General features: G+C 34.6%; 1 protein-coding gene across 1 annotated transcript in view; it reads left to right on the top strand.

Annotated features, from left to right (window-relative positions):
• Nucleotides 1–22,280, top strand: part of waplb (WAPL cohesin release factor b) — an 81,897-nt gene that overhangs the window by 45,301 nt on the left and 14,316 nt on the right. Inside the window, exons 6-14 of the mRNA XM_073828355.1 lie at nucleotides 2,595–2,690; nucleotides 3,792–3,953; nucleotides 9,274–9,410; nucleotides 9,512–9,623; nucleotides 9,714–9,941; nucleotides 13,199–13,310; nucleotides 14,407–14,504; nucleotides 16,008–16,084; nucleotides 21,696–21,868. Coding sequence (XP_073684456.1) covers nucleotides 2,595–2,690; nucleotides 3,792–3,953; nucleotides 9,274–9,410; nucleotides 9,512–9,623; nucleotides 9,714–9,941; nucleotides 13,199–13,310; nucleotides 14,407–14,504; nucleotides 16,008–16,084; nucleotides 21,696–21,868 — 1,195 coding nt within the window. The remainder of the gene's footprint in view (nucleotides 1–2,594; nucleotides 2,691–3,791; nucleotides 3,954–9,273; nucleotides 9,411–9,511; nucleotides 9,624–9,713; nucleotides 9,942–13,198; nucleotides 13,311–14,406; nucleotides 14,505–16,007; nucleotides 16,085–21,695; nucleotides 21,869–22,280) is intronic.

Raw genomic sequence — 22,280 nt, forward strand, 5'->3', positions numbered from 1 at the left:
TGTTTTGGCTCAGAAACCTGATATGTTTGCTTCATTACCATGAGTTTTAACTTTTTTTTTTATTTTTTAACCATAAACGGAGGAGTTCTTTGCTTCACATTCACATGGGGTTTTGAGCTTTGCTCTTATTTTTGCTCATACTTGAGTGTACTTTTGGAAGGACAAGCACAACTTGTAAAAGTTGCAAAGTATCAGAACTGATAGCCTGCAGTGTGGCTGTGCTTTGAGTGACCCGAGTTCAAATCCCAACTCGTGGTCCTTCACAATCTCGCTTTGTCATCTAATTCACTCTTTCAAACCAGACACAATGTGATGAGAATTAGAATAAAAATTGGTCTGTTTATCACATGGCTGCAAGACGCGACACAACGTAAGTCATAGCCAATCTAAAAGTCTGTGGATAGGCTCTCTTTAGAAACATGTTGCTGTTCCCCACATCAAAATAAATAAATGCATAATCAAATTCACAAAAAAAAATAACATTTTAAAGAGGTCATCGGATGCCCATTTTTCACAAGTTGATGTCTTAATGAAAAATCTATGACATACTTTGGTTAAAATTTCTCAATAGTAGTCTAAATCAACACCCTTTTTTAAATTGTCCAAAACAGCTCTGGGAGAAGGGAAAGGTGATTTGCAAAGATTAATAAAAAAACAACACTTATACTAACTTCTTCTGTAGATAAATCTGAATCACGTGAACACAGGCGCATTTACAGTTGAGGTCAAAAGTTTGCATCCCCCGTTTCAGAATCTGCAAAATCTTAATTATTATACCAAAATAAAGACGAATCATACGCATGCATGTTATTGTTTATTTAGTACTGACCTGAATAAGATATCCACATAAAATGTTTTTACATATAGTTCACAAGAGAAAATAATAGTTGAATTTATGAAAATGACTTTGTTCAAAAGTTTACACCCCCTTGATTTTTAATACTGTGTTGTTACTTGAATGATCCACAGCTGTGTTTTTCATGACTGTATGATTTTGAGATCCATCTTTTCACACTGAGGACAACTGAGGGACTCATATGCAACTATTACAGAAGGTGCAAATGCTCACTGATGCTTTAGAAGGAAAAACCATGCATTAAAAGCCAGGGGTGAAAACTTTTGAACAGAGTGAAGATTTTTTTTTTTTTTTTTTGCCTAAATATCATATTTTTTTCATTTAGTACTGTCCTTATGAGGCTACAGAAGATAGTTACGTGTTTACCAGAAGACAAAATAAGTTGAATTTACCCTGATCTTCAAATTTAAGAAGTTTTCACTCCATGGCTCTTAATGCATGGTTTTCCCTTCTAGAGCATCAGTGAGTGTTTGAACCTTCTGTAATAGTTCCATATGAGTCCCTCAGTTGTCCTCTCAAAATCATACAGTCATTGTTGGAAAGGGTTCAAATACACAAAAATGCTGGAAAAGCAAAGAATTTGTGGGATCTGAAAGATTTTTCTGAAGAACAGCAGGCAGTTTAACTATTCAGGGCAAACAAGGGACTCATGAACGACTATCACTAAACAAAAAAACCACATCTGTGGATCATTCAGGTAAGAACACAGTATTAAGAATCAAAAGGATTTTTAACGGGGTCATTTTAATGAATTTAATAAATATTTTCTCTTGTGGACTAGATGTAAATATCTTTTATGTGAAATGTGTTATTCAGGTCAGTACTAAATAAACAATAACATGCATTTTGTATGATCCTTCTTATTTTGGTAAAAAAAAAAAAAAAAAGTTACATTTTGCTGATCCTAAAAGAGGAATGACTTCAACTGTAGGTAGATCGGAGATCGGCACATCCCTTCATTTATGGGGATATATAAAAAAAAAAAAAAAAAACACTGGGTGGATTTATCATCATATTTTTATTATAGGGTGGCTGTGTACACACACTGCCAACACATTTGTTCAAGAAACGTGTAAAAGTGAATTTTGCATCCGAGGATCCCTTTAACAATTCTAAATATATAATATTCAAAATATAAACTCTGGTTAAGACCAAAACTTGGATTAAAATGGAAATGTGTCTTTTATTGTGTGTTGCAATGCTATTTGAAATCATATTTTTCACATCAGTGGTTCTCAACCTCCTTGACCCCAAGGCACCCCATTGTTCACAACAATATTCAATTGTCCTCTCCCCTCCTTTAATTTGAAGGGTTAAGAATAAGGAGTGTTAAAGACGTTTTAGTCACAAAATATTTTAGAGCTTGGCATAACTAGAAGAGTGTATATTTATTATAAAAATGCATATGGCTTTTTAAAATTTACTTGACTTTTCCAGGTCTAGAAATCAGGCTTTTAAAATAATTTAAATAAATGAATGTAGTTTTCTAAGACTCCTTAGGGTCCCAGCTCCCTGAGTGAGGACCACTGATAAATATATGCACTTTTTTTTTTAAATTAAACTGGCATAGTAAATTGGTACTTCTATTCAATCTTAAAATGGATTTGTTGTTCTTGTTGCAAGTCGTGCCAACCTAATTAACCCTAGACTCATAATGTTCAATGAACTTAGGTCTGCACGTGAAGCTCTTGTATTAAAATGCCCTCAGTGTAACAGTATTTGTCTGTTCTTTTTGCAGTCACCTACTAAAGCTGTGTATAATGCAAGACACTGGAACCAGCCAGAGCCAGAAGAAATGCTGCCCATGCCTCCATCACGATCTCAGGCTCCTCCAGTGAGTACAACATTAAGCACAGGATGCTCCACCAAACACTACACACTCCTACACACAGTCACAACCCACTTTAGAAAGCACTTCAGCATAAGCGCTTCTCATGCTATCACCACAATGTTTATAGTCACCTTTGTGTAAAAACTCCTACCTCTTTAATGCCACTCCACACATTTTTGCTGTGGTGTCTCCCCAGTGTGTGATACATTAAACAGCGGTAGTTTAGCACCAGAACTCAACTGTTAAACTCAATATGAAACAACATTTACAATCCACTTTATTTTAATGCAATGTTTTTCTAGGTGTAAGGGAATTGTAAGGAGAGATTTTATCCACCAGGAATTTATTGGTTGTTATTTTGCTTTATATATTGCTTTATTTTTGCATTAAACGTATATCAGGGGTGTTTCCTCAGAGGAGGCAAGGGAGGCAGTTTCTCCTCAAAATATTGGATACGTTTTTTATTTTTATTTTATTATTATTATTATTATTAGAAATAGCTGACCCTAATAAATCATTCACCATTAAACCAGGAACATGTATTAAAGTAAATAGAGTGCATTTTGATTTGCCTTTTTAGTGCAAACACGGCCCTCATTATGCACTTCTCTTTCAACTAGCAACATCTCCCCCAGCCTCTACATGTGCCATCCAAACACAATCAATCCCATACAACTTAGCCAGCCTGCATCTGTTGCCACCAGTGAAGCCCGCTGCAATATTATGCACTCTGACAGATATGCTTACACTTCACTTGAACCGTTTGTAAGCATTCTCATTAGTGCAGCGCCTCCATTTCTACTGTTCCTATAAACAAGGCCACGGATATTAGAGTGTTCAAAACATTGCATTATTCATTCAAATATGTGGTGCTTGGCCATCTTAGGAGTGTTTTATTTAGCAGCGTCGCTGCTGGTCGTGGATTTGGCCTTTTAGTAGTTGCTGCATGAAGAATCTATAATGTTCTGTAGCACTATCTTTAGTCGTCATGTTACATAACCAGCAGTGGGTCGTTGTTGGCAGCTCAGGGTGTATGTGAATCAGCTCTGCAGTGCTTCCAAACATGTTGTTATGCTTTAATTCTAAGTCGTCATTCTCGTACAGGCCGCTTCATCGGGAGGCAGTAAAGAGGCGAACTCGCACAAGGATGACGGAGTGTTCAAAGCTCCAGCTCCTCCTCCCAAAGTCATCAAGTCTGTCACTATCCCCACAGAACCTTACCAGGACATGGTCACTGCACTTAAATGTAGGAAAGAACACAAGGAGGTAAGTGTGAACACTTGACATCAGTTTCTGCATAGTGTCAAATCAAGCATGTTTTTCAAAATAGCATGACCTAATAAACGTTTTTAGTATAGTATGCATGCTGCTTACTTTAATTCAACCAATCACATTGGTCAAACTTTATATTAGGTGGCCTTAACTATTATGTACTTACATCAAAAAATAAGTCCAATGTACTTAAAGGTTGAATCAGCGATTCTAGGCTGAAACATAAAGTGTCACATTCAGCTGACCTTTCTTCACGATCCGTGATTGGCTGTAAAAAAAACGCGTCTCTGTGGTCAGCCTAGGGTCCGAGATATGCCAAAAATAAAAATAAAAATCGGTGCTACCAACCATTCCACAGAAAATCAAACAGTGTTCCAACCAATCACCGTCAGGGGGTTGGTGTTGTGGACTTTCGCTCTGCCTCCCTCACATCCCTGCACCAGTACGAAAGTCCACAACACTGGTTGGTTGGAACACTGTTTGTTTTTCTGTGGAATGGTTGGTAGCACTGATTGTTTTTTTTTGGGCATATCTCGGACCCTAGGCTGACCACAGAGACACGTTGTTTTACAGCCAATTTATGGGGCAGGCAGCGAGCGGATCGTGAAGAAAGGTCAGCTGAACATGATACTTTATGTTTCAGGCTTGAAATCGCTGATACAACCTTTAATGTGATCATATTGCATTGCAGAACACTTTTGCTTCTATTAAGGTGGGATATGCGTAGGGCTAGGGACAGGTTTGGTGGTATGGGTAGGTTTAAGGGTGGGTTAGGGTGTAAGGGATGGGTCAACAGTGGTAATTACAGAAATTAATTACAAATCTAATTACATATAGGTTTTAAAAAATACAAAAAGTACAATGTAAAAACATGTATGTACACTAAGTATATTGTACCAAATGATTAATTTAAATGTAAGTACATAGTAGTTAAGGCCACCTAATGTAAAGTGGGACCTTTACCTTATCGCTTGGAAATAAAAAGTATTGTTTTACAGTTTTTTTTCTCACTTATGAAATATATTGAATAAAGAGACTGCTGAGTTAAGAGATTTGTAATGTACTAGAAATTTGAATATTTGGCAGCTTTATACTGAAGGGCCAAGCAGAAGCCAATTAAAATTGAAAGTCAGTGGCATGGAACCGATGATAAAGGCATAAAGCTCTATCTTAATATGCATACAAAGTAGTGCAGCTGTTTTTCAATGAATTTTGAATTAGAAAGTCTCACTGGCAGCATATTGAAAACCTGGCATGATCATTAGGTCTGTTATTGTAATACAATAAAGAGCCATTGATGGTGTCCAGGAATCACTGATGTTCTGTGGAGTAATTCTGATTGTGGGTGTTGAACAGTTGTTCAGGCCCACCTACGTTACAACCCTCACCTCTTACTCCCACTTGAATCGGTTTTCATCAAGCTTGGAAGCTGTTCGGATTGTTTCCAGACCACCCTCGTATTTAATAAAGCTCTGTTTTTTGGTCTTTATATTAGCTTGCAGGCCTACATTATCAATGAATAATGAAGCGTAACATGCAAAACTTTGCTGGCCTTGTGAGATTTCTTTGTGCGTGCCGTGTGGAACGAAACTTAATCTGCTCCAGGCAGCTGATTTTTAAATAGTTTTTTTAATATGATAGTAATTAGAGTAGCTATTGCTGTAGTCTGTACCAATAACAGTAAAATGTTACAATTCTCAGTACCAATTTCGATGGCATGATAAAAACTGTTGGAACTATTTAAAGGAGTAGTTCACTTTCAGAACAAAAATTTACAGATAAAATACTCACCCCCTTGTCATCCAAGATGTTCATGTTCTTTCTTTTTTCAGTCGTAAGGAAATTGTTTTTTGAGGAAAACATTCCAGGATTTCTCTCCATATAATGGACTTCTGTGGTGCCCTCGGGTTTAAACTTCCAAAATGCAGCTTCAAATGGCTCTAAACGATCACAGCCGAGGAAGAAGGGTCTTATCTAGCAAAACAATCAGTTATTTTCTAAAGAAAATTACAATTTATGTTTTTTAACCTCAAAAGCTTGTCTTGTCCTAGCTCTGTGTGTACTCAGTGTCGAGATTAAAAAGTATATAAATTGTAAATGTTTTTAGAAAATAACCGATCATTTTGCTAGAAAAGACCCATTCTTTCTCGGCTGGGACCATTTAGAACCCTTTGAAGCTGCATTTAAACTGCATTTTGGAAGTTCAAACTCAGGGGCACCATAGAAGTCCATTATATGGAGAGAAATCTTTAAATGTTTTCCTCAAAAATCATCATTTCTTTACGACTAAAGAAAGAAAGACATGAACATCTCGGATGACAAGGGGGGGAGTACATTATCTGTAAATGTTAGTTTTGAAAGTGAACTACTCCTTTAACTGTATTTTTTAACCATTAAATTAAATGAGTTAAAGGGATAGTTCACTCTAAAATTCTGTCAATAATTTCTCACCATCATGTCATTCCAAAACTGTAAGCAGGGTTCCCGCGGGGTCTTAAAAAGTCTTAAAAAGTCTTAAATTTAAAAATCAAAGTTTTAGGCCTTAAAAAGTCTTAAATTCGCTGTTCTAGGTCTTAAATAATTTTACACAGGTCTTATTTTTCCGATGTCCATGTAACGCTACCTCTAATGCTCATTTAAATTCTCTTTTTGTTGTTTCCGTGGTGTTGTAGTTCTTTATTTCACTATTCCAAATATAATTTGCTGTATTTAAACTACAAATGAGACCAGCATGCAATAGCCAATCAGCTTTCTGTTATTGGCGCGAGTCTCTCTCGGATTGTACCACAGAAGTAAAATGGATTTAACTTTTTAGCTATGGGGAAGTGCAAGTTTAGCGATACTTGTCTTGAAAAAACTGAATATAGGGCTTGGCTAAGGCCAGTTGCTAACATCTGTAGATTTTTTTTCTCCCCCTGTGGAAGTTACTGGGTCTTCAGACAGAATCGCAGTAGCAGAATACAGGTCAAACTACCTTTTTCTGTATATAACGTTCTCAATAATGATAATAAATATAGGTCGAGCTAGCTGACCGCCAGCCTTCGAGATACTTTTAAAATGTTTTTTTTTTTTTACTTGCCCGACCGAACAAACCACCTGATTAAAACTGAAGTGACAAAAACAACCAGCGAAGCATCGAAAAGCAAGAAAGATTCATATTTTAATACATTCAACGTAAACAGAAATTGATAATGGATATGTGTGTATTTCTGGTCTATTTGTGACATACTTTAAAACAAATGAGCGTAACAGCACTCTAAAGAAACACACTGAGGTAAAAATGTTAAATGTATAGTTTATTTATAAAATGATATAGTTCAGTAATATACCAAGTGAGCTTTTTGCTGAAAATTCTCACAATTACAAATGTTACATTAATTTTAGCTCAATAAACAAGTAGTTAGTCAAGTTACTTACATATTAGACAAAATATTTTCACTGTTTTGTTCTGTTTCACCAACGAAAATAGTTCCAAACAAGGATCGCAGCAGAAGCATTCTCCTAGTAACGTTTTGCTATGATTCAGCGTTTGGTCGAATAAGTTGAAATAACTCGCTCATGAAGTGACTTACCGCCACCTGCTGGTAGTTTAGTGTGTTTAAAAGTATGCCTCCACACCCAACATTTATAATGTATATATTTATAAATCAATAAATGTATTTCAAACATTAATCTCACTTTTAATTTTGCAGTGTAAATTATGTGATCTCACTGCTAACAGCAATTTAGAATTTATTGATAAATTCATAAAATAAATTTCAAAGGTAATGCATACATTTCGAAAGTAAAAGTTTTTTACATCAGATATTTCTAGTGGTACTTTTATGGGGATAGTTTGTGTGGAATAGTATCTGCTGATATGAAAAGTTCACTGTATATCATAGTAATAAATTTATGACAGCCATGAAATTTTGTTTACTTTTTACATTAAACACATTAAATATTACATGTATGCATGTAATATAATATCTATTTCCGTTACAGGTTTAGGTCTTAAATTTCATATAAGGTGGTATTAAAAAGGTCTTAAAAAGTCTTAAATTTCACTTGTTCAAATCTGCAGGAACCCTGTGTAAGACCTTTGTTCATCTTTGGAATACAAATTAAAATATTTTCGATAAAGTTAGAGAGCTTTCTGACCCTGCATAGACAACAAAACAGCTGACACGTTCAAGACCTAGAAAGCTAGTAAGGAGCTGGACATTAATAAAACTGTCTGTGTGACATCAGTGGTTCAACCTTACTTTTATGAAGCTACAAAAATACTTGTGTGCAAAGAAAACTAAATTAATGACTTTGTTCAACAATTTCTTGTCTCGACTCGCATTCACGGCAGTTCCACTTTTGTTTTCTTTGTGCACAAGTATTCTCATTGCTTCATAAAATTAAGGTTAAACCACTGATGACACTTGGACTATTTTATTGATGCTCTTATCTTTAAATGTGTCAGTTGCATTGCTGTCTATGGAGGGTCGGAAAGCTCTCAAATTTCATCAGAAATATTAGGGGTGTTGAAATTAACCGCTGCATCAATGAATCAACAATGCTGAGGAAAAAAGAAAAACTATGACTGTCTTAAAGCACTCTTAGATACTGAAAGTACTTGTTATATGTTATATGAAAGTACTTTATATTTGCTTGTATGTTTTGAAGCATACAATTGAAGCAACAATTGTTTTGATATTATTATTAATTTTGTAATTATTTTAAACTGTATCCTGATTATAAAATTTAATTTAAAAAAAGTGCACAAACTAAATTTGATATAATCATGATGCATCATGATATCGAATCAAATCGAATCGTTGACATAATAATCTTAATCAAATCTTGAAGCTAGTGCCGATTCACACTTATATATCTAAAATATCTTAAATGTGTCTGAAAGATGAACAAAGGTCTTATGGATTTGGAATGACAGAATTTTCATTTTGGGGTGAACTATCTCTTTAATTAGTAACTTTTAATAACTATTATTAATAATACTTAAGTAATAAAAAGTGATCCTGTGAAATACTTTAACAGAATGTAGTTTTCAAATATTGATAAGTAAACATTTTGTTTAAAAAGATCAGAGTGACAGATCTGTTATTTTACATTTACAATTTTTTTTAGTGTTCCCCTTATAAACATTTAAGCTGTCAGTCACTTTAGTTTAAGTCAACATGTGTACGTATAAATGTATATGAATAAAGTGTTTGAGTCAGTGAGTGGTCTTTGTATTTATATACCCATATACTTTAAGAATGCCAAATCTTTAATCAAAGAATATTTCTGTAATGAGATTAAACACTTGCTTTCTCTTTCTCAACAGTTGTACACCGTAGTCCAGCACGTGAAGCACTTCAATGATGTGGTGGAGTTTGGCGAGAACCAGGAGTTCACTGATGACTTTGAGTATCTTGCCACTGGTCTGAAGACTGGTCAACCCCTTAACACACGCTGCCTTAGGTGCAGAAAACATTCTATCTGTTTCAATTATAAAGTTACAACCTAATGTTTGCATTTGTGGCACGGTTTGCTCATTACAATCCTGTTGCGTTTGTGTACAGTGTTATTAGTTTGGCCACGCGGTGCGCCATGCCCAGTTTCAGGATGCACCTGAGGGCTCGTGGGAAAGTGGCTCAGGTCTTTAAAACTCTTAATGATGCACCTCAACATCCAGTAAGTCAAAACAAGTTTGGACTTTTTGAAAAACCTTAACTGCTTGATATCTTATGTCTAATCGATTTCCTGTCCTTGGCCGTTTCTCAGAATCTAGCTCTATGTACGGCCTCACTGATGTACATCCTCAGCCGAGACCGTTTGAACATGGACCTGGATCGGGCCAGTCTGGATCTAATGATTCGTTTGCTGGAATTAGAACAGGACAAGTCCATTGCTGATCAGTTAACAACAAAAGAGATGAACAAAGTAAAAGAAAAGATTCGCAAGCTGTGCGAAACCGTCCACAATAAGCATCTCGACTTGGAGAATATCACGGTAAGCTTGAGATCAGATCGGAGAGTGCTTGTTTGTTGGCTTGTGTTTCTTACTGCAATGCAGTAGATCTGTTTGTTTACATCTGCAAACTTTCTTGTCAAGGATTTGCACTTTATTTTATTATTCTGCTTGTGTGATAGACCATGTGGACGAGGGATTATGTTCATTCAGGGTTTTTGGGAAAGGTTCAGTTTCTGCTCCCTCTAGTGGATACACTTCATTGCTTATGTTGTACATTCTAAGGATGTTTTCCAAAATGTATCTGTCGGTGGGTTGTTCCAGAAACTAGTATGTGTGTTAAAGAATAGTTAATTCCAAAATTATAATATATTTAGTCATTTGCACACTCCCATGTCATACCAAACTCTTATGTGTTAATTATGTATAATGTGGTGGATTTGGTGTACCTTTTGAAGCTTTACAACAACTTTGTGTGAAAAACTGACAGGAATTGATTTATTCAAAGGAAATCTTGAATGAATCTGTTATTGGAGTCAATCAGTAAACCAGTCAATTTGGTTCACGGTGCTGGTTTTATGAACCAGATCAACTGATTTATTAATTAAATAATTCTAGGACTTCACAATAAATTGTATGAACTCAATTGCAATTTGCCTGTTGCGCAACCGGCAAAATATCGGAATACTTGAAACGAGAAACGAGAATCCATGAAACGCGTTCAAGGCTGCATGATATATGAAATCCATTTAAAAATCACAGTGCATAATGCTATTGTGAATCTACAATTTAATTAAATATATAGATGAGATGCAGGTTTAATATATGCAATTTAATTATTTACATGCATGTGGGTTACGTACATGTGTGTCAGAGTACCTCCATTCACAGTAAATGCTGCTCCACATAAACCGTTATCATTTACATGCGTGAAGCATCTCAAACTCCATCTCTGCATATTGCTGCGAGTTTGGGTTTATTATAACGTTCATCTGGGAATGCAACGTGTGCCATTTCATCAAATTTGTAAGGTAAATCCTTTATAAACTAGGTAAGGAGAATAACTTGCATGCTAACTGTTTATCATGATTTCAAAATAAAAGCTCAAGCCCTCATTCTGAGTTTACACGTTTTGATGTCCACATATTCAAGAAATTACAGTGACTATAGCATTTCTGTCATTAAAAAAAGGCCAAATAGTGATGATTAAATGGACATTTGAATTAAATTATGTTTAGTCAATATTGAACAAATATTAGATCGCACTGTAAAGTGTAAAAACAATCGTCAGGTCGTTGGCGACCTTCGCAGTCATTTGTAATGGTGCATAATGTACATTAGTTCTATTGTTTATAGTACATTATGCATTTTAACAGTTTTGATAAATAATCCATATAATTGGTTGTTTTTTTTAACTATATTTGAACTTCTTATTATTGCCTCATTGATATTGTATATGTATTTGAAGTAATTTTAAAGGCAATAGTACACTTTATCTCATCTTTGTCTATTTTTATTTTAGTATTTTAAGTTTATGTTAGTAACAGCATTATCTTGCATTGGTAACAAGCCTCCACAAGCTTCAATGCTTATGGTTGCCAAATGTTAATAGTTAAAATCCCCCAATAAGTGTTTTTTCACCTTAAATAATACATTTTCTGCTTAGTTGTTTACTTAAAGAAGTTGTTCACTTCCAGAACAAAAATTCACAGATAATTTACTCACCCCCTTGTCATCCAAAATGTCCATGTTTTTCTTCAGTCGTAAAGAAATGTGTTTTTTTTTTGTTTTTTTTTTAGGTTTTTTTTTTTTTTTGGACTTCACTGGTGCCTCAAGTTTGAACTTCCGAAATGCAGTTTAAATGCAGCTTTAAAGGGCTCTGAATGATCCCAGCCAAAGATGAAAGGTCTTATCTAGCAAAACGATTGGTTATTTTCTTGGTTAAATAAGGAAAAAAAAAAATTTATATACTTTTTATAAATGTCTAGCTCTGCGTGTACTCTGTGTATTCCACTTTGAGACATCAAGCATTTGAGGTTAAAAAGTATAAAAATAGTAAATTTTTTCAGAAAATAACCCATCGTTTTACTAGATAAGACCCTTCTTCCTTGTCTGGGATCGTTTAGAGCTCTTCTAAGCTGCATTTAAACTGCATTTTCAAAGTTCAAACTCCTTAGAAACACCATAGAAAACCCTCTATATGTAGAGAAATCCTCAAAAAACATAATTTCTTTACGACTGAAGAAAGACATGAACATCTTGGATAAAAAGGGGATGAGTAAATTATCTGTAAATTTTTGTTGTGGAATTGAACTTCTCCTTTTAATCTTCCCAACCTGGCAACCATGCATGCACAACTCTCTACATTACAGTGCAGATGAGCTGAAAAAAAAAAACAGTATACATATAAGCTGGAATTTAGTGATATCTATTGAGGTATTTTGTTCAAATAAAAGAGTAATACATGATCATTTGTGCTGTTTGCTGAAGATAAATCTGCAAGCAGACAATGCGAGTTGACGTTCTCTTGATTTGTGCTTATGTGAAAGTGCAATAATTCTGATGAAATAAAATAAAATGACAGTAATCATTATTATTTGAGCGAAGTCGTCGTGATTAACTGTTTAACCATTATTGTACAGCTCTAACTGATTCACAACTAATTGAATATGAAATGACTTTATTGTTGAACATGATAAATGTTCAAAAAAGTTTTAAAGATGAGAAATGTACAGAGACTATTTCTCAGAGAGGGGTTTGCTGACAGTGTAGTTTTTGTAAGCTGTTCTCACAGGACAAGTTCAAAAGCAGCTAGGCGGGGCACATCAGAATGAAACACAATTCAAGGTTTTTAAAACTTCAGCTGTTGTTACTTAACACACTGTACTGAAAATGCTGACATTGAAGAAACCAAAGACATGACGCACTGGAGCATGTGCACATAGAACAGCAGTTAAAAATACACAAGCTGAACTCAATGTATCCTGTGTGAACGCCCACTCAGACTGTTAGCACGCTGACGCACAGCGTGATAAAACCCTCTCCAAGAACTTGTCTCTAAATACATTCAGAAATTCATTCAGAGCACCCTTTGCTAAACTATAATAATATTTACTTGTTTTTATGTTTTTGCTTTAGCCATCAAGAGCTTTTTATCAAGTGGTGTTCTTTGCATTTCAAACCCTCTGTTTACATCTGTTTTAATGTTCTGTTTAGCAAATAGAACTTTTACATTTGCATAATGGCGTCATTATAGCTGAATGCATCTTTTTGATTGTGCATTGTCTTTTTCTCGGCAGTCGGGACATTTAGCCATGGAGACATTGTTGTCGTTGACGTCGAAAAGAGCAGGGGATTGGTTTAAAGAAGAACTCCGGCTTCTGGGAGGCCTGGACCACATTGTAGATAAAGGTCTGCTGCTTTTACTCCGTATTTGTTAAAGTGACCTGCATATTATTAAAAATCTGATTGTTATCCATTCTTATAGAAGATTGTTAATGTTGTATTATTTTGTATTAAAGGAGTAGTTCAGTTTACTTCCAGAAGAAAAATGTACAGATAATTTAATCATCCCCTTGTCATCCAAGATGTTCATGTCTGTCTTTCTTCAGTCATAAAGAAATTATGTTTTTTAAAGCAAACATTTCAGGATTTCTCTCAATATAGTGGACTTTTATGGTGCCCATGAGTTTGAACTTTCAAAATGCAGTTTAAATGACGCTTCAAAGGGGTCTTAACGATCCCGGCTGAGGAAGAATGGTCATATTTAGTGAAACAATCAGTTATTTTGCTTGTCTTGTCTAGCTCTGTGTGCGCTCTTTGTATTCTGGTTCAAGACAGTTAGGGTACGTGAAAAAAAACTCCCATCTCATTTTCTCCTCCAACTTGAAAATCAACCTACATCACTGTTTTACCTTTTTTTTTTTGTAAAGGGGGTTTGATCTTCTTTGCACGTTCACTTTGTAAACACTTGGTTGGTACTTCAGCAGCTATGTAGCTATGTATGTATGATTTTGAAGTTGGAGGAGAAAAGAGATGGGAGTTTTTTTGACCTACCCTAACTGTCTTGAATTGGAATACACAGAATACATGCAGACCTAGACAAGTTGAGCATTTGAAGTTAAAAAGTAAATAAATTGTCAGTTTTTTTTTTTTTGTTTTTTTTTTAAGAAAATAACCGATTGTTTCGCTAGATAAGCCACTTCTTCGCCTGGGATCGTTTAGAGCCCTTTGAAGCTGCCTTTAAACTGCATTTTGGAAGATCGAACTCACGGGCACCATAGAAGTTCACTATATTGAGAGAAATCCTGAAATGTTTTCCTCAACAAAGCATATCTTTACGACTGAAGAAAGAAAGACATGAACATCTTGGATGACAAAGGGGAGTGATTTATCTGTAAATGTTTGTTCTGGAGGTGAACTTCTCCCTTTACATACATTTCATACATGCATTTTATAGTAAGATGCTTTTAAGACTGATTTGATTCATGTGTGCGTTTCCTCACAGTTAAAGAGTGTGTGGAGAACCTGAGCCGAGAGGATGATAAGGAGAACCTTGTGGCGTCATTGTGGGGGGCTGAGAGATGTTTACGTGTTCTAGAAAGTGTAAGTCTGATACTCATCCATGCTTTTGTGTTGTAATTCTTTGACATTAATTGTTACGCACGTGTTTTGTTTAAAGCAGGGGTGTCCAATCCTGTTCCTGGAGATCTACCTTCCTGCAGAGTTTGGTTCCAACCCTGATCAAACACACCTGTCTGTAATTATCAAGTGCTCCTTCAGATCCTAATTAGTTGGTTCAGTTGTGTTTGATCAAGGTTGGAGCTGAACTCTGCAGGAAAGTAGATCTTCGGGAACAGGGTTGGGCACCCCTGGTTTAAAATAAACGAATGCAGTATAATGCTCTGAATGAGCTTGAATTATTGCGAGCTAGACTGTTTGCCCTTGCGAATCCATTAAATTCACTTACTTTTCAGCATTAATGTAAAAAATTCTAAATTAATTTTTTTTTTCGCATTGGTTTTACAATAAAAGACTTTTTTGTTGACCTCCCTTAGATTTTAGTGGCGTGACATGCACTACCATTTAAAAGTTTGGGGTCAGTAAGGTGTTTTGAGAAAAGTGCCATCTTTTGTAACATCATTAGGGCCCTGTCAAATCTATATATTTTTTTTTCTCAAGTTCTGTTTTATTTTTTGTTTTAATGGTTAAATAAAATGTATTAATCAAAAGACTAATTAATTGAAATTATGAAAGTTACACAGTTTGAAAGCAATTTATTAAATGTTTAACAAATTACATTTTAAGGCACTATGAAACATTTCTTAACCTTTTCTTAACTTTTCTTTTTTTTTATTTTCCATTAATTTTCTGGATTCTATTTTAATGGTTTAAGTAATTAAAATAATAATAATAATAATAATTAATTTAATAAATTATCAATTATTATTTTAATAATAAAAAGCATTCCTAATTAATTGATTTTTTTTAAATCAAGAATAATTTATTATTGTATTTTATGCTAAATGAATTCTGGTACATAATTTTCTGGTAAATATTTATTTTAAAAATACTGTTTTAATAATTATTTTATTATTATTATTATTAGTAGTAGTAGTAGTGTTATTACGTTGAAGGAGAAGTTTACTTTCAGAACAAAATAATTATAATGTACTCAACCCCTTATTTTAAATTATTATATTATCTCACAATATTACTGCAGTTAAATAAATTTAGTGTTATATTAAACAAATACAGGCTTGATGAAAATAAAAAAAAGACGTACTGACCCCAAACTTTTGAAATTGTTGTGTAGTTATTAACTGTTAATAATAAATAACCTTTGCTATATATTTTACCTTTAGACCTTATTCTGTCTTTTTATGAGGGAATGTTGTTATTGTACTTGGCAGAGTAAGTCAGCTATAAACCTCAGTAGGTTTCTCTGAGGAATAAACAAGACTCCATTAACCTTGATATTAACCTACTGTAAATTGAACAACAGAGACTATCTCTGCTGGGCCAATTTAGAAAAAAAAAAAAATAATATTTTTTGCATTGTGGCTCTTTTATTTTAACTGATCTTTAATTTGATTTTTATCAATACAGGTAACAGTTCACAATCCAGAAAACCAGGGCTACCTGATCGCATACAAGGACTCTCAGCTCATAGTGTCTTCAGCAAAGTAAGTGCCTCCAAAATAAAATAAAAGCAGTCATCCAGCTGTAGTTTTGCAGTAATGTAGCAGTACACTTGTCATGTTTTCCTGATTGGTTTGGCAGTAAGCCCCCGGGTACTGTGTGGTCAGGCAGGGTGCAGGTTAACCGTGCACTTTGTGCTAGCTTTCCTCATTACAGCAGACAGCCTCCAGACTCATTAACAACCCCAACAGCAACAGGAACACTTTATCAACAGCACCAGCTGCCAAGACCATAAGCTCAGAGCTGCTGTGCCAGAGAACACCCTCTGATACAGCTCAAGCCATGCTGACATTTCGTAAAGCGGCCAATCATTTCAAACCTTAATGAGAGTTGCATACTGTCTCAAGTGTCCAACTTCAGACCACTTAAAAGGATAGTTAACTATTGTCATTTAGTCCCTAATGGCATTCCTAATGTGCATTACTTTCTTACATGTCAGACTGTTTACTGTGCATACAATGAAAGCATGCAGTAATCAGGAGCTGTCAGGTACAATAAAGTAGAGATTCTTAACTTTACAAAACAATATCGATTCTTAAATCCCATAAATCGATTAGTCTAGCCTGTTTTCAGTTAATGAATGAAACATTGTAGCACACATCCCATCCAATTATTTGCAGTACACTTAGTGCTTTGTTACTTTTGACATGAAGTCTCAGATTTCAAATTCTATCCATTTTATTACAATATTTAAACAATAAATGCCATTTTGATGCTGTTTAACGTAGAGTTACACAACGAGATAAACATGAATAAACAATCAAAGGTATGTAAAAAGATAGAGTACAACTTACCGAAATCCATATCCTTTTCATGTAATTGCTCAATGAGTTATTCAACTGCAGAAAGACGTCAATATAACAGCTTGTAAACAGTCACATAACGTCACATTTACTCACAAAAAATATATATATTTGGTGATCTTAAACAGCTAGAAAAATGAACCTTACAAAAAGGAGCTTTTTGCTAAGTTTATCACCATGTAACATATTCATAATTTTTACTGTCCTTTAGTGTTTGTTTTAAAAAAATCTGCCAGGTTTTTATGACAGACACCACATGTTTGTACATTAATGTACATAAATGTTTGTATTTCAAAAAAATAAATTGGAGTAGAAATATAATTATGTAATTTTAACTTTATTATTATAAAAACTTTGAGTGTAATTTAAGTGTTTGTATACAAGTCAGTTAATCTTAACCTTGTTTTAGTAATAGTATAGTAGTAATATTGTAATGTAGTACCAGCTGACTCTCATGTATATTTTACAGAATTAGGTGAGTGATTTTATAAAAAAAAAATTCCCTTGAGAAATTTGGCATGTACTGTATCTAATATATATTTTAAAGTAATCTATATCGAATCAGAAATCGAATTGCAAGCTTGTGAATCAGAATTGAATAGAATCTTGTAATTTGTGTCAAAACCCAGCTCCAATAGAGGTACATGGGAACCAATTTGTTACAACAGCAAATTAAAAAATATGTATGTCTAATAAAAGAAAACAACCTTTATTATTGCTTTTCCACAGCTTTCCAAAAAGGATGGATTATGGCAGTCCAATGGCAAAAAGAAGTCTAATATGTACTGTTTTAGGAAGAAACCCAGTTGCCGAGCTCAGTAACACAAAGTATAGTGTTGTAAACGTACACACATATACATTGGCCATTCTATAGAATTAGCTCAACGTCAGAGTTAGAAGTGTCTGTACAAAAATTATTTTTTCACAAATTTTGTATATATGCAAATTATATAATCAAAGTTACACATTTATAGTAATTGCAGTTAATTTTCATATTGTATTTTTAGAAGGTTTTGGAATATTTGTCCTTTTCCCAAATTTGTCACAACCGAAAAACATTACTATATAATTTAATAAGAACGGTTATATTGACCTATTAAGATTTTCCATATATCTTTTTTGTAAATATATATTTTTATATATTAAAAAATGTTCTGAGGTAAATCAATAACAATTACAATTTTAACAATATTTCATGAGATTTATAAGATTTGTTGTATTTTGAATCAAATTTTTCTTTTTAAAAGGAAAAAAGTTGACCATACTGATTTCAAACTTGATTCACTATCATAACATCTTAGTTGATAATTCAGTATACTTTATTTTTGACAAAACATCCCATGTTTCCATCGTGATAGCACATTTTCGGTAGTGATGGTAATGTTTTGGTAGCGACCACAATACATTACAGAATTTTAACATACTAAAACATACTAAAATACAAATAAATTGCATAACTGTATTAAAATTGTTTATTTCCCCCAAATAAAGGATTACGTGTTCCTTTTTGTCACTACCAAAACGATGACATGTTTCTGTCATGACTGTTACGGTAGTGACAAGTTTATGGGATAATACCTAAAAAACAAACTTCACTTCACCAAATGTTTCGGTTGTAACTGTGACAATTTTAGATGCTTTCAATGTTTTTGTAGTGGCATGAAAATGAAAGTTGTAAGTAGAAATTTAGGGGTTAGGGTTTGGGACAGCCACCTCGATTAACCAAGTTGAGCACTCGTTCTGTGCATCAGGTGCAGAACCTGGCTTCAAAAAACAGATGCATGAGTGCTGCCAGCATTGCTTTAGAGGTTGCAGAAGTAGAAGGTCAGCTTGTCAGTGCTCAGACCATACACCGCACACTGCAAAAAGTCGGTTTGCATGGGTGTCGTCCCAGAAGGAAGCCTCTTCTGAAGCTGGCTCACAAGAATGCCCACAAACAGTTTGCTGAAGACAACCTGTCCAAGAGCATGAATTACTAGAACCATGTTCTGTGGTCTGATGAGACTATAAGATAAACTTTATTCTTAATTAAAACTAACTCAGAAAACTTTAGCAGCCATGAAGCAATGCCCTGTCAAGCATCTATAGCACCCTAGCAACTTTTAAGTGGACAAGGTCCACTCACATTTTCAGAAAATGCAAAAATCTACTTTCCTTTTGAAACCACATTGAGAGTCATGCACATTTAGGCATCTGTTATGGTAAATCTAGCTTATACTTGTTCGCTTGAGGCAGTCTGGCCTTTCTTCCGCTGCTAATGTAATTACGAGCTGATGGCCCAGCTCTCTAGACGGGGTCAGACCCTTCAGAGTGCACAGCGAACTAAACACGGATGCTCAGGACTGTGAAGAGGATCTAGATGAGTCAACAAAGTTGGCTTACACACACACACACTGTCGGAAGAGCTCGTTCAGCTGGCTTTAATTCAATTAGAGAGTACGGCAGGCCTGCTTTAATAATGACCTCACTAATATATGAATACATGAACCTCTACCTCCATTTCCCATCTCGCTCGCTAATGACCTCTCATTATGCTAAGCGCATTAGTGGCGTTTGCATGAAGCTGGTCATACTCTAGCACATGTGCTGTGGATGCAGACTCCCTCTCTTTTTCCATTGCTATCTCATTCACACACACGTCTTGGGGACTAATAGAGAGGAAGAGCTAAGTTTTCCCCTCTAGAGAAAGCTAATGCAGCTTGTGTTAGTGTCTGCTGACCCTGGCTCTGGCGTAAATGCAATCCATTAGGATGTGCGCACTTCCCACTGCATCTGTTATCTGCAGGCTGTTTTTCCATCTTGTTATTCTGAATGGCCATTATTTAGATGCTGATAGAGCACTTATAGTACTAGACTTTGTGTTAAAATGTTCGCATGTGATGTCACTGTGTGAAGATACACCTTATATTTAGCTGAAGGATCTGTCAAAGGGGTTTTAATGTCCTGTGTTGGACTGTAAATTATGATTTGATTTACTAAGGGCTGTTATTTTTGTTCTTACAATAATATATGGAGTTGTTTAAAGCAGTATTTCTCAGTTGGGTTTGCTGCAGGACACAGATTTTGTCAAAGTTTTAAGATATTTGTTTTACGTAACTATGCAACCTATTTGTGTTGGCATCTAATTTAACTGACAGAAAAACCTTTTAGTTTCTCATTACTTTTAAAGGATAAGCCTCTTTATTTGACTAGCCTAACTATGCACAATTACATGGTTAGCTGCCTTTTATTTTTTGCCTTTATCATTGTTTTAGAACAGGACTGTGACTCCACTACCACTACCTGAAAGGTCCCATAGAATGGAAAACTTATATAAATCTGGTGTTTGCAAAAGACCACTACAAAAGGTTGCTGTTTACTGCACTGTGAGTTCAAAATTAAGAGCTCCAACCCATATCCATGTTTTGGTAGCAATTCATACTGCACTTTAAAGCTTTTATTTGGACTGAAAACACTGTTTTAGTGAAAACAGGCTTACAAAAACACACCTTACTACAAATCTAGTGAAATGCTGTAGTCATCTCCCAAGAAAATAATTATAACTGGTGGCCATTGTGTTCCCCAACGCGTTCTAAACTCACAGAGCATGCAATAAATGAGTTCACTGCATTCACTGTGAACTAAGCAGTTCTGAGGTGCGGAAAACACTGGATTACGAGCTGATTGCCTGAATCAAGTGTGCACTTTGCTTTGAAACTTGTAGCGAAAACAGATTTGATGAAGGTATTAAGCCATATGCTTTCGGTTTTAGTTCATTGACCGATACTGTCAAAGCATAATGGCCTGAAAAACAACTCTAAAGACCTTTTTATGTTAGAATAAGAAGTTTAAGTATGTTTTAAAAACTACAATTTTTGCCTGGAAGACCTATTGTTTCATATCATCATGTGACCATGATGATATCAAGACAATTTTGCTATCGCAATACCACAATATTGATAATAACGTTACATCCCTAATGCTTGTTGTATCTAATAGGTAGAGTACTGAAAGTCAAACAAAAAGAAAAAAAGTAAGCAGAAGAAGTAAAGAGGTGAAGGAAAGGTTGAAAAAGAAATGAAGAATGAGGGTAGGCACAAGCAATATATGCAGAAAACGTACTTTCTCCCAAACTGGTGTTCATGTCTAATAAGAGAAGGTCAAATAGACTTCTCCATTATGTCATATGTTGTTTAAATGACTATCGGTTAGCCAGGCTAGGTCATTGTGACCAATCAAATGTTGCGGTTAAAAGTAGATGAGTGGTTTTCGCACCTTTAGGACAAATACAACAAAATGAACACTTTCAAATATCTTAAATTACAAAAACTGTTTCTGGAAAAGAACATCTAGTGCCATTAGTGACTAATTCTGAGAAACAGTATTACTCAGGCAGTAGTTGAAAGATGTCCAATATCTAACAAAATGCCAGTGAAAAAGATATAACTTTCAAAAAGATATATGTAAAATGTGCATAACATACATATTTTTGGAGAATATTACATATAAACTTATTTTAAACAAAATAAATAAATAAATAATGAATACTTGAATATGAATATATGTGTGTGTGTGTGTGTGTGTGTGTGTATATATATATATATATATATATATATATATATATATATATATATATATATATATATATATATTCTTCTGTTATAAGATGTAGTTTAATCCATATTAATGTAATTTAATATTGTAGTTTAATCCATACCTTTGACACAATCTGTATTGTATGAAGCACTATATAAATAATGGTGACTTGACGACTTTGAGAAGACATAACATCTTCGTTTTTGTTTTGTTTTAGGGCATTATGGCACTGTGAGGAGATGATCCAGAGGTACAGTCGAGAGGTGAACAGAGGCCTGTGCTCGTCAGGCACGCCACTGCCCTACTGTAGCAACAGCAACGTGGGGAAAGCTGTAGAAGACTGCATGCGAGCCATCATCGGAGTCCTTCTAAATCTCACACATGACAACGGTCAGTACAAGTATCAAGACGTTTAACTAAACAAACCTTTCACTTGAAAGGAATGCAGTGTAAAAAGTGTAAAAAAAAAACTACTTTTAAAAAACTGTAACTAACTAACTTTAGCTACTCAGGAATAGTTCAACCATTCATGAAAATTCTGTCATCAGTTACTTGCCCTTATTCCAAACCCAATGTTTGTTCATCTTCAAAACACAAATGATGGTATTTTTAATGAAACCTGAAAGATATAAGTCCCCTCTTGAGAGTCTGTCATGAATGCATAAATCCATAAAGACATCAAAGTTCATCATTATCAAAGTTATCTGAAAAGACATTATTTTTTATATTGAAGATTTAATTTGGGCTTGTATAAACATTGGTCAATGCACCTAAAAAGAGCAGATCAAATATGGTCAATAGA

This window comes from Garra rufa, chromosome 22 (genome assembly GCF_049309525.1).
Source record: "Garra rufa chromosome 22, GarRuf1.0, whole genome shotgun sequence".
Classification (NCBI taxonomy): domain Eukaryota; kingdom Metazoa; phylum Chordata; class Actinopteri; order Cypriniformes; family Cyprinidae; genus Garra; species Garra rufa.